General features: G+C 31.2%; 1 protein-coding gene across 3 annotated transcripts in view; it reads right to left on the reverse strand.

Moving 5' to 3' along the window:
• Nucleotides 1–14,246, reverse strand: part of LOC118184248 (la-related protein 7-like) — a 132,276-nt gene that overhangs the window by 113,347 nt on the left and 4,683 nt on the right. For all 3 annotated transcript variants that reach the window (XM_085820329.1, XM_085820328.1, XM_085820330.1), the window contains exon 3: nucleotides 2,958–3,058. In XM_085820329.1, the coding sequence (XP_085676455.1) occupies nucleotides 2,958–3,058 (101 nt within the window). The remainder of the gene's footprint in view (nucleotides 1–2,957; nucleotides 3,059–14,246) is intronic.

A 14,246-nucleotide genomic window follows, 5' to 3' on the forward strand; every position in this document is an offset into this window, starting at 1 on the left:
TGAAGGTATTACGCGCATGCATAAATGCATATGTGCATGCGTAAACGCTTACGCATGTGCAGAAAGTTTGTAGCTTTGAGGTCCGGATTATGGACATCCGGATTAATGACTTTTGACTGTATAATTATCTTGGGAATGACATACCAGACTATTTATATGTTGAATATTTTTTAAATTGTGGCTTGTTATTTAAATAATAACATCATGAATTAATCGAAAATGTCAAAAAAATTTCAAAATTCTGAAATTTTTTTACTATTTAAGATATTTTTAAAACCTTATGCCATTCCTTAGGTAAAAGCATGTAATTTATTACTCTATGACTTATTTTAATATAACTTTAATATTTTTTCGTATAGAATGTTTCAAATTGTTTTAAAATTTGCTTAAAATTTCAAGTAAATTTAATATTTTTTGCAGGATAATAATAGAATATATTACATTTTGATATTGCATAATTAATCTCTGTAGACAATAAATGAGAAAATTTGTTTATAGTATACTTATACTGCTTTTTTTTTTAAAAAAAGTGCTCCGAACATAGTCAGATACCGATGATGGTAAACATTTTATAGATTACAATTTAAATTTTTTTTGAAAAATTTATAAAAATTATTTTAAAACACAAATTTTAAAAATAAATCATAAAAAAATGGGTGAATTTTATTCGAAATGAACCTGAATTTCAAAATGTGAAAGGAAGAATCAAATAAGCTTAATTAAAAAAAAGAGAGATTAATAAATATATAACAAACTCATTTAACACTGAGCAGCTAAAATTTTGAGAACTAATTTTTTAAAATCTACACATGTGTTTTTTACAAAACATTGTAGTTTGCAGTAATTTGAGCCGTAGAATTGAAATATGGAAAATTATTGCTATGTTATTTCAGAAAAAGTACGATTTTGTGTCAAAATACCTATATTAGAACAATGCTATACATAAATCTAATGCATATCCTAAATCACGCTTTCGAGACATGAAAAATGCAAGTTGAATTTCATCAATCAGCTCAGTAGAAAGGGAGGTATAAAACTGTCCTTTTTTTTTCCGCAGTGTACATTGAAAATTTTCTTCTCCAATTACTCAATAAATACGAAGAAGGAATGTGTAGATGATACATAACACGTGGCTTTCTAGACACATGGAAATGACTGTTATATGGTACTAAGTGCTCAGAAGGGTTATTTTGAACAGTGCATAACGTCTGCCTGTGTAGACGGTGTACGGTATTATCTAGATTAAACTTGCTCACAGCTTGAATTCCCGCAGCTTTTAAAACTCGAACTTCTTTGTGTAACACTGTACCTAACAACTGATGGATGGGTGGCAAGGTATTTGTGTGGGCTGGAGAAGAAAGGTGAGGAGCGCAAACGCCCATGGTCCCTATCCTGTGTAGCATTCAAGGTACATTTATTTTTCTTTCCCGGTAAGTGCACATTCTTTTGCATTAAAGCAAAAACAAGACAGAAAAAAAAAAAAAAAAAAAAAAAGGACCTCTGTGTCATCGGCGCCTGCCTGCGAAGAAGGCCTTACAGGCCCGCCTCTGCCAGTTATGCATATCTTTCTTACAAAATTATTCCACTCATTTATAATGTTGTGATTCATTATAAGCAAGTTTTGGTTTACAAAACTCAACATGCATTAACTCATGGCACCATACATAAATGAATATTATGGCAGTAACTAAAGGATTCTGTGATATAACAAACCACATTTTTATTAGTACATCTTTTACTTCCCAACATGTGCTAAAGCCATTTCACCTTCAAAGTCACATTTTACACAACCTTTCTTTTTTAAAAGAACAGCATAACCACTTCTTCACCTCTTAGCAAATCACAAATGATAAATTTTATTGCAGTTGGGAGAAAAAAAGATAAAAAGTATTGCCACCTGAGTGATAGTTTTAAAGACAATTATTGCCACGTAAAAAAACAAACCAAAGTGGCAATAGCTGGTACCAAGGAAATATGAAAAAAGAAGTACTGTTTCTTTTTTCAATTATTATAATAAAAATTACACAGTTAAAAAATAATTATTTTTGCTTTCCCTTCTAAGAATACATGACACACTTTTCTACATAGAATTAAGCACAGGAGTTAGTTTTTATTTATCTAAATGCATAACATATTTCTATTTTGAATTTAAAATAATAATAATTTTAATTTAAGTGAGCCCTAAATAAATATATAATCTAATTTCTCTTTATTCTTATTTCTATTGCATTTGCACTGCACTCAAATTAAACAAAGAAATATTTATTATTAACATAACTTAATACAGTTCTGTTCAACTAAAATTAAGACTTTATATTTTACAGCCATAAAATAATAAACTTTAAATATGCTGTTTTTAAATCTGTATATAGAGTAACTTTATGTTTTTCTTGAAAACAATAAAAATATGTTACCTGTTTTATTATGGAAACTGTATTTTTTAATAACCAAGGCAGGTAATAATTTGACATAGACCAACTGATGTCATTTCATTTATGCCAGATTTAATGCTTTGTTATGCAAAGGACCTATATCTTAAGGAGGGGAATATAAACCAAACTCTGTTCTTTGATTTTCTGTACTAAAGCATAAAATTTGGAGAATGGTGTTAAATTCTAGAGTGCTCAGCATAAATTAGTATACTCTGATGCATACAACTTTTATTAATGCTAGTTGTAATATATAAAGGCCGAGTAATGTTTTATTTATTAGCACTGAATTACTGATAATTTCAAATGCAAATTAATTACAAGCATAATGTATAAAATAAAGAAATAGGAAACATGTAACTTTAGAGTTCATTGAAATATTACAGTACATCTACACATGGTATATTGAAGGAAGGTAATACAGACAAAGAGTTTTGGAATGATTTATTTTAAGAAGGTGGGGGGAAAGAGTTCAAGTGAAAGGAAGGCATTTTTAATCCTTGTGCCCAGCGATTAATAAAAACTTACTTCTAAAATGTCAGATTTGGATACTGCTGCAGTTATTGTACCAATGTCATCAGTCAGACCTTTAATTCTGTTGAAGGATTTAAAAACTTCTAAGTCAACATCTGTAGAAGTAAGTAAAATTAGTATAATGAGAACAAAGAAATATAAAATTACACTTAAGATATATAAAATTTGCGATCCATTATAAATAAGAACTAGAAGCAAAAATATTTAATCACATTATTAAACATCATGTATTTTATTTACAACAATAAAAATATAAATATTTTGTATCTAAATTCTAAAACAATAGATCATTGTACACTATTGGAATTATATTTATACTTTGATTATACATTCAATAGAACTGTCACCTTTGTTTAGCACATATTCGAGTATACACATAACAGCAGCCAACTCACACATGCACAAACCATATACCTGTTTGAGTACATGCAGATTTACATGTTATATATTTAGCTGTCATTCAACTGAAGAGCATTCACTAGCTAAAAAAATGTAAATATGTGCCATATAGAGTTATCCTTTTTTACAAAATTTCTTGTTTCTTAGAAAATAGTCATTTTTATTATTACAAGGAGACTCGAAACTAAAAAAAGGATACATACTGTTTCTAAAGTTAAATCATTGTAACAAAAGTAAATCCACCAGCATAAAAATCAATTGCAAAGTCTTTAAATGCATCTGTAACAATAATAAATAAAATAATAAACCAGGGTTTAAAACTTTAAAAAAACTAAAAAATAATGTTCACCAACTTTTAACAGGGCAAATGGCTCAGCAAAAAAACAATTTGTAGATTACTGTATGAAACCTCTTCAGCAGGAGATAAATGGAATATATTGCAACTTCTGATGAAGCATGGGTTTGCCTAAATGACTGCAACAATCCCCCCCAAAAAAAATCCATTTATTAACAAATAGAGAAAAAATATAAACCTAGTTCTTTCAATGCAAAGAAGTTTTCAGCAAGGGGTTTATGACTATTGCAGGTTAAAAATAATAAGAATAGGAAAAATGTTAAAATAAACTCTAAGGGGTTTATGATTATCACAGGATTCTCTTAAAATGGCAAATTAAAAATAAGAAAAGTGTGGGGGGGAATGTTAAAATGAACTCAACGGTAATATCAAGAGAAAATTTTACATTCGACACTAACAGAAATTTCATTACTTTGTCCCAATGACTTATGAAACTTAATCAAAACAAAGTCATGTATCGAAAAGTACCACAGTATTCCTAGAAAAAATTAAGATTGATCTTTTCAATGCACTCCTGTGAAGTTCTCTAACATTTCATTTATGGACTTTTGAGCTCTTTCCAAACACACAGCTCTGGATTGTTTGACACTGATAAGTAATAGAAGAGGAATGGAATTTGATAGCTCCAGAAATTTTATGAAAAGACCTTCTTAGCACTTAAAACAAATACTCTTTATATTTTAAACAATTAAACAGCCTCAATATTATCACAAACAATTAAACAGCCTTAATATTATTACACCCTCTGCATATTGGGAAACAACAGACTAAATTTAATGTGGAAACTTGCTAAAATTGTTTTGTTAACTTAAGGTATCTTCATCTATTCTGACAATGCAGCCCACAACAGTATAAAAACAAAAGGGGTTAAAATGGGAAATACTATAGAAACAGTAGTATTTTGGAAAGTGTGTAAACCACATTTGGCATTATTATTGTTTATAACAAATATCCATTCTGATTTTTGCAGAACAGTTTAAATAGCAAGAAATTTAGCTCAACAGAAGCTGTCAAACATTTTCTCGTAACTTACCCTGCATAAATGCCAAGCTGTTTCCACAAAAAAGAAAACTGTAAATTTGTAAAACATTAGGCGACAAATGTAAATAATGATGATAACTACATCACAGATTATTGTTAGACTAAATCATAGACTTTACTACTATTAGACTATATCTTAGACTGTTACTACTATTAGACTATATGATAGATTTTCTTTCAAATATGACTCCTTACATTTTATTCCCACAGCAGACAAACTTTTACAATCATCCAATACATATTAAAACACTAACTTTTAATTTAGCAAGAAACCAATGAGGAAAATAAACAAGCCTCATCTACATTGAATAAAAGCACTAAACATATAATTAATTTTGGAAAAACTCAAAGAAAGACTTAGAAGGTCTTAATTGTATAACACTAATTAAAATGTCTTTCATATCCTAATACACTAAAAACAAATTATGATGTCTCCTGAAATATTACAACAATGCCTTACGAAGGTTTTAAATAACCTTTTTTTATCAACTTGAAATTAAACAGAAGGCATCATTTGTACATAAAAACTGAATTCTGTCACTTGCACATGGTAAAATAACAACGTTGAAATTTCAGATTAAAAGTAAGTCAAAGACTATGAAAATTTGGTCAACTCAAGCTAGCTCAACTTGTTTTAATATGGGTTAGCAAAATGTCTGAAGCCAGAATATTAACAGGCAGAGTTGGGCCAAAGAACATAAAGCTACAAGTGCTACTGCCAAAAGTTCTATATCTAATGCATTCAGAGCCCTTCCCTTAAATATCCTGCAGGCTTATTTGCATTCTGATGAGGCTCAATGGAAAGGAAATTTAAAGCATAATAACTCGTTACTTAATCATAACTGGTTAATCAACATAAAATGCCTTATAGACTTAATTTTTTAAAAAACAAATTGCACATTTGACAAAGTATTTAACACAATAATAAAAGTTTTTTTTTTTTCCCTCCTCTTTGGAAAGCTTAAATGATTAATTATTTTTATATAAAAATAATTGTACACAGCTATTTTTCATACCTGCTAAAAGCTGTTTAAAGCTTAAACAAAATAACCAAAAAAACAATTTTTATAAAACAATTTTCTCATTTTGGTCACCAATTGCTGGTTTTTATACATATTTATTTACTGCTAGTCACTGAAAATGAAACAAAAGTAAAGCCTTGAATTTAAAAAAAACTTTACATGTTTTGACTTGCCATACAAGTTACAAACGATTAGAATCACAAATCATATGAGTAACAAAGATATGCAAAGAAAATGTTTTGATATACTGAATATGAATAATGATAACCGACTGTACACTTTGGCTTACAAAGAAAAAAATCTGAATGGCCATCTGAAAATGATTGCTCTTTCCAGATTTTATATATAACTACAGTTCTTCAAAGGCAATTGCAGGTGATGCATGACAGATCATTACATACAATCATATCTCACATCCTGTTCTACAGGCAACCAACTGGGTGAATGGTCAGGCCAAAGAAAAAATACTGTACCATGGCTGCCAACCAGGAAATCATAAAAACTAAAAGATTTCTGTGAAAAAAACCTGGAGAAACTGGAGGTTACTCTTGTGGCACCACCATACAAAAGATCTGCAAACTAACTTGAATTCATTTTATAATGCATGGTTTAGGTTACTGAACTATTTGTAATTCAATTCTGAAGTAAAATATATCAGCATTTAATTTTAAACATTTTAATTTTGTTATGCTTTTATACTAAGAAAATTCTGATTAGCGAAGAAAAGCTTTTATTTATCAAAGCACTTTTAAATGCCATCAAAATAAAATTAATAATTAATGTATATAGTATTTACATGGATAAACTTGATAATAGCTCACACACTGAAGTAAATCAATGCAAATATTACTATATTAAACAGTGCTTGAATCTTCATATAAAAATTCACAAATATCTACAGTAGATTAAGACAAGTCAGATTAAATAGAATTTAATACGAAAAATATAATGATCAATGAAATGTAATAAGTAAAAATATAATTCAGATAAAACAGAAATTAATAAAAAAAGTATTATGAAAATCTTTAGAGTGGGGAATTTGCCTAACTTAAATTTCATTTATTTCTGGAAAACATTTTCCTTAGTAAAAACTAAAAATAAAAAAAAGAAAGAAAGGTGATCTACTGAAAGATCAGGAGATGAGATGAAAATCCAGGAGTACAGGCAGTTATGCTGTACACTTATAAGGTATTTCTCCTGCCTTCTTAGCGAGCCTTCATGGTGTAGTGGTCAACACACTCAGCATGTAATTGAGAGGTCTGCGGTTCGATTCCCGGCGAAGGTAGTTGCTAATTTTTCATCTCTCTTGCTTCCGAAAAAACCCTAATGTCTCTACAGTGGGGCCCGAACTAAAAGGGTGTTGGATGATGATTCTCCTCACCAGGACTCGGCGATTGAGTCTCCTAAAAGCCCCAGTCACCCTTTAAAAGGGGGGAATACGTAAGGTATTTCTGCCATCTTCTTAGCGAGCCCTCATGGTGTAGTGGTCAGCACACTCAGCGCGTAATTGAGAGGTTTGTGATTCGATTCCCAGCATAGGTGCAGTTGCTAATTTTTCATCTCTCTTGCTTCCAAAAAAACTTTATGTCTCTACACACTGAGCAGAAAAGAAACACGGGCCAATAACAAGTAATACAAATACTGTTTTCCTGAAAGATAGCATGAAGAGTGACCCAAAAGAATAGTATTTCATCTTTCAAGATATCTATGATGCACTACTGACTGGCCATGGTTGATGTCCTCTAACTGCCTATGATACCTGTACTGAGTATACAATAAATATGATGATAATATAAGCAAATCCCAATATTCAGATTCCTGGTGTTGAGCTCTTAGAGACCAGTCAGGAATTTTCTTAGCTCGTCTCCTTGGTCGGGGAAACCTTGATTGCTATTGCTTTTCTTTACAGTTGCTATTATTGCCTATGATTGCTTTCGCCTACCTTTGAGCCAGAGCCTGAGCTACAATCGTCTCTTTTTGGCTCTCCCGATAAGTATATGTTTCATTAAGCTGGAGGCCCGTTCACAGTTAGGTGTTTGAAAAATTACTATCATGGATAAGGACGAGGCATTGAGATACACTTCACAATGGCGCGAAACCAACAAAGTGGAAATTGATGCAGCTAATGCTCTGCAAATCCTGCAGAATATGCAAACTGAATTTTGCACTCTGCGCAATTCAGGTAATTTAACTGAGCAAAATTTAAAGTATCTTAACAATCTGGAAAGAGATATTAACACGATTACTGTGTATCTCAATGAATAATCAACTAACAATCCTACTGCACAATATGAAATAGAAAGAAAACAATCCTACTCAAGTAACTTGCACTTCAAGTTTAAAGCAAAAGGAAAAGTACCACTGATAGAGAAGGTTTTACTACTTTTAGCATAACACATAAGCGAATATCTCCAATTCAGATAACATAAGTTTAGGAATTAAACCCTGAAGATAAATGGATGCTATTAATGCAGACAGCAGTGAATTTATCACACCAAATAAAACAGCTTGTCACAATCCTCCAATAGTCCTAACAGACTTCAACGCTGATTGGGACAAGTTAAATGATGAAATTGAAGAGAATTAATCATAAAAAAAAATATCATGCCAATATTAGAGGAGGTAACATGATTATATGAGTCTATAACTCAAATCATTATCGCATTCTTACGAAATACCTAAGTGAACCCAGCATCCCTTTTCAAACCTTTAAAATGAATATTGGAAAGCCTATTAAAGCAATAATTAAGAAACTACCCAAAAGTGCTAATATTCATATCAAGCAAGATTTAATAAAAATTTGAATTCTCGTACCAAAAATATGGCAAGTTATTCACATCATTGAAGGAAATTTAGTTCATCTACCTGTATTCCTTGCTGAGGTCACCCAAAATCAGGAGGGTAAAATGATATATAAAGTCAAACAACTGTCTTGATGTTTTCATTGAACCATATAAATCCCGCCCTGGTCCCATGCACAGGGTTCGTATACATTTCTGAACACGGAAATTAAGTACTTTTAAGGAATTTTAAGAACTATTAATTAAAAAAATTAAGGACCTATGAGCAAATGGGAACTGAATAAATTCAATTAAAAATACTAGCTATGCCTGAATTTCACTTTTGTAATATCATCCTAAAAATAAAATAGATCCCTAAGTAGTATGCATTATTACTAAACATGAATTAATGAACATAATTATTAATAAGTTTGAGAATAAAATTAACTTGATGCAATTTATTAAGTAGCATTAAATACACTTATAATAGTTGGGAATATTTAAGCTGCAATGTCTAAAATCCTAAAGAAAAATTATCCCTACCAATTCCGTAACGGCAAAAAGCCAGAAATATTTTGGAAAAAAAAGGAGGGAAAAAGTGTAAAATTAATTTTATGGAGAAAACTGGTGCATATTCTGATACAATTACATGGGAAAAACTATTACTATGAAAAAATTAAGAAGACATTTTTAATTAATTAGATAGCTAATTTTGCTTTTGCTAAGAGCTGTTTCATAAATTGAGCTTTATAGCATTATACCTTATTTATATTTCAGATTTAGAATATTGTATAATAAGTTGCCAAAATGAAACTTTATAATATGACAGCGAAAAATAAAAATGTTTTATTTTAATGTTATTTTTAAAATATAATTTCAATATATTACCATTATTTTAATGAAATTTATCAATGCTACAATGTTTAAAAAAAAAACGTCGAAAAAATCTCATATCTCAGAATTAAAAATTTTCTATAGAAACTGATCTTAAAATCGGGAAAATGCTGATAAGTCACCAAATTTAGAACCGTTTAATAAAAGAATTCACATCCCCAAAAGCGTAAATTTGTTTTAAGAGCTCTTTATTAGAAAAAATAAATTTTGAATTACTTATGCTTCACTAAACTTGAGTATCCCATCATTTATATTAGAAATAAAAAATTATAACCCATGAACCCATTCACAAGATAACCATATATGTCAGTGAATCACCAAAAATATTCCTCCAAAATGCTAATTCACACTCAAAATGGCAGTCGTAAAAACTGACAGAAATTTCAGATGATTAAGCACCTTCTGCTGATTTTGGCCAAAATTAAGGACTTTAAAGGATCAAAAATCGATTCCAAAAAATCTAAGGACTCTTAAGGACCGTATGAACCCTGCATGCAGTGAGTGCCAAAGGTACGGGCCCACATGGGATCAGTGTAATTACTAAGCTCGTTCTCTTAAATGTGCTCAATCACAAGAAACATTTACATGCTCACACACTAAAAGATGATAAAGACAAACCACTTATCTGAGCGCTATGTGGTGTTAATCACGTTTCATCCTATAAAGGTTGTACTAAACACTCTTATAACATCAAAAAACAAAGTAAGGAATTTAAAGCCAAAAGAGAAGCAAAGAAAAACTCACAATTTAAGTTTGAAAATAAAGAATTCCTAGCTCTACCAGGAAACCCGTAAAGCCACCTGGAACACAAATAATATTACTAATTACAAATCCAAGCTCAGTGAATTAGGTTTCTTCGACTAGATTAAAGTACAAATAATGCGAGTTAAAGAATTTTTCAGGAAATTTAAAGCAGCAAAAACATTTTTTTGATAAGCTAGAGGTCAGAATTACCACCACTAATTATTTTACAAATCTCAATTATGAATTTTAGATCCATTCATAATACCTCTAATCGTATCTCAGCTACCAACAGCAATTTGAAAGTTTGCTACTTTAATGTCAACGGAATACGGCAGCAACATCATGAACTCGCCAATTTCTTAAATAAGGACAATATTGATATTATGCTTATCAATGAGACTCAACTACGACCATGCGATAGGTTCAGAATTCATGGATATCAAATCATTAGAGAAGACAGACAGCATAACAGAGGAGGCAGAAACGCAATTATTATCAAAAATCATCTCAAAGCTACGAAATTCAATTTTAGCTCTTCCTGCTCAACAAAAAATGCTGCAGCATTAGTCCACAGTGTATTTAGTGAACCCTACTTATTTATATCTGTTTACAACCCTCCCTCAAACATCTTAAACTCTAGTGACCTAGATTATCTCACCTCTTCAAATTACCCTACCATAAATACTAAGGGCTTGAATGCAAAACATCTTGCCTGAAACTGCAGAGCTGCAAATAGAAATGAAGATATCTTAAACAAGTATATCATTAACAGCAAAGTTCAGCTCATTCCTCCTAATCAAGCAACTCATTATACCCATAATGGACTAGGAGATATTTTAGATATTGTTCCAATGAAGATTCATTATTCCAAACACATTACAAAGTCTGAAATCCGGACTTGTCGGAACTTCAAGGATTCCGGATTTGGGATTTTTCCAGATATTAAATCATCAGTTCATATCTAGTGAGATGGCATGTAGAAATTATAAAATTAAAAGGTACTTTTCCATTTTGCCAGTGCAAACAATAAAGTCGCCAACAATGGTACAACTGATGCCAAACGGAATATCTTCGCTGGTAATCTTTTACGCCTCATTTTCAAAACAAGTCGCAGCCATTTATTATCAGATTTTATTGTTTCTTTCAATACTGACATACAATTACATAGAATTTTCACAAGATAGTTAAATTTTATGCTCTAAGACCATTTGCAGTAATTAAGTCAATTAGAGCGCAATCACATCGCTCACCCGAAGGCAAAAATAAAGAAAAGGCAAAATCAATGGTTAACTTCATCAATTCTAATGAGAATGCACTAGCGAAGTAAAGCACTGCAGTTTTACATAATTTCTGAGTAAGCTATTCGTACAAATTGAAATAATTCTTGCATTTAAACTTGTATTCCAAACTAAGATTTAACTTGAAATTAATGTAGATAATTACTGAGAGAATTAGATTTTTGTAGCATAGTTTATGCGATATGAGATCACTTAGGGTCACGTAAAACAAATCAGCGAATAAGGATGTTGAACCATGAAAGCATAGTAAATTCTTAAATTAAAGTCTTTTTACAAATTGTCCTTATTTATTGGCTTTTTACAAAATTTTAAACCATATTAAAATGTTCATGCCTTCAAAATAAAAAATTCTTAGAACTAACGTTTGTTAACATTTTTTATGCGTATACTGCATGTTATCACCAACAAAGTCTGCTTGGCGAGATTTGCGTTGCCGAAACAGAAAAGTACCAATTAAAAATATGAAATCGTGATTTATGAAATAATGAAGAATTTATGATCTAAAGGGTGACAAAATTTACAAAAAAAAAAGCTTAATATTTATTTGTTTACCTTATTAAACATTTCTTTCAATGCAAGTTGTTTAAGTTGCTAGTTGTCAATTTGGTTAAGTTTGTTTTTTGTGCTAATACTTTCTCTTTAATACTGTACACAGACATAATCTCTGGTTTTCTTGCATTGTTGAAGTCCTGTAACTGCTGTTTCAAGAATTCCAACTAACTTGTCAATCAAAATTTTCTCGTTTTCAGTAACTTCTCTGGCACATTCTTCACTATCAGTAGCAGTATTTTCTGGATCTAGAACCAGACTACAGATTTCGGCATTCATTAATTGATTGATGATTGAGAAGCACTGTCATCACAATGAAAAACTTCTTTTATATCATCTTCATTTATTACCGCTTCTCCATATTTCTTTACAAAATCCGTTAATTGGAAAATTTCACCTTTGTTTTGAGAGATCCGAAAACCTTTAAAAGTTTCAGCTATCACCTTCAAATTTAGCTATCCTTCACTGTACATATTTGACTATACATCATGAGCTTGGCGACTAACGACAAGTTGTCACGTTAAATTTTATCTTGCTTCTATCGTGCACTAAGACAATAAAGCTTGAATTGTATTAGTTATTTATTATACTTCTGTCTATTTCTTGCACATGCTTAAGGCTTATCAGAGTTCCGAATAAATAAATTCCCACATATACTTAAGCCTTAACGAGAGCTGGCGCTAGATATCTTACCACCTAATATAGTCTCTGTTGATCCTAATTTCTGTGACTCGATGCAGCCATACAAGCCCTGGCTCTGGTTTTGGGTTTATGAGAACAACAATTTAGTTATTCTTATTTAAAATAGCTATAAATGTAATCTTTGGGTCTATGAGTATCATCAACAAAATCTATTTTTAACATATGAAAAGAAACTTTTGGTAAATTTATCCTGGTCAACATTTTTTAGCACATTTAACTTAAATCTGTAATCATTGCCAAGCATAACGTCAACATAAAAGTTACCATACTCCTTCATTATGCAATTACCAACATAAAAAAATGTTTAGGCATTGCTACATGAGTCGTTACTAAAGTTATCATGTTTTGATAAACATGCGGTGATAAAAGGAAAGTATAATAAATAATGATACGCCAGGTTGTCGCGAGATCAACGATGTATCTATGTGGAATGTTTCGATTTGAGATGTGTGCCAAGCAGATACACAGCAACGAAGCCAAATAACTTGATCATGAAATTTAGGCTAAAATGATTGTTTCTTCAATAACAAGGTATTTTATTTAGTGTCGAAGTGAAATTGAGAATCAGAACTCTCCAAATGTTTTATTAAGTACGAAGGGGTAAATCAAATGTGCATGCGTAAAGTCTACGAGAAAAACTTTGTTGGTGGTTCCGAGGTCTAAAGTTTAGATAATTCTGAATAATAGACATCCGGATTTTGGACTTTCTACTATATTCCTGATCTTATCCTCGGACCACCTCCCCATCATCTTTTATTTTTACGAGTTCTACCCTCCTCTACCAAAAGCAAGTATTAAAATCAACTGGGAGCTGTGTACCAAACACCTTAATAATATTACGAGTGGTGCTACTTTCCAGCACTGCTGTGATATTGAAAAGGAAAATACAGTCAAAAGTCGTTAATTCGGACACCCATAATCCAGAATGATCTATAATCCGGACCTCAAAGCTACAAACTTTCTGCGCATGCGTCGCGTTGACGCATGCGCATAATACCTTTACGGCTGAGAATATGCCTGTGCGCATGCGCGTAATACGTTTATGCACGCGCGTTTAATGTATAACGAACGCTATAAGCTAAAATTATCTAATTCATTTAATGATGCAGATTGCGTTGTTCCTTAATCTTCAAATTGGATCCCGCTTATTATTTTTTGCAGACTGTTAGAGCAGTTTTATAAAAGTAAGCTTGAACTTTCGATTAAATCAAATAGAATTTCCGATATATATTTACTAATATGTAAAGGATCTACAAAGTGAAAGTATGTTTTGAAGTCCATTAAACAAAAAGTGGAATTGCTGCAAAACATGGATAAAGGCATATCATTTATTTCTCTAACCATTCCGAAATCTGTTTATCAATTTCACGCTGCTCTGCGGGGGGGGGGGGGGGAAGACGTAGCTGCGCACAATGAACTGGAAGTTGATCCTTATCACTGTCAGCACTATCCTTATCTTCAGGTCAGATGTTTTTATTTTATTTGGCTTATAATTCCTT

The sequence above is a fragment of the Stegodyphus dumicola genome, chromosome 7 (assembly GCF_044657685.1).
Source record: "Stegodyphus dumicola isolate Sdum_Otavi_A_Nest chromosome 7, ASM4465768v1".
NCBI classification, from domain to species: Eukaryota; Metazoa; Arthropoda; class Arachnida; order Araneae; family Eresidae; genus Stegodyphus; species Stegodyphus dumicola.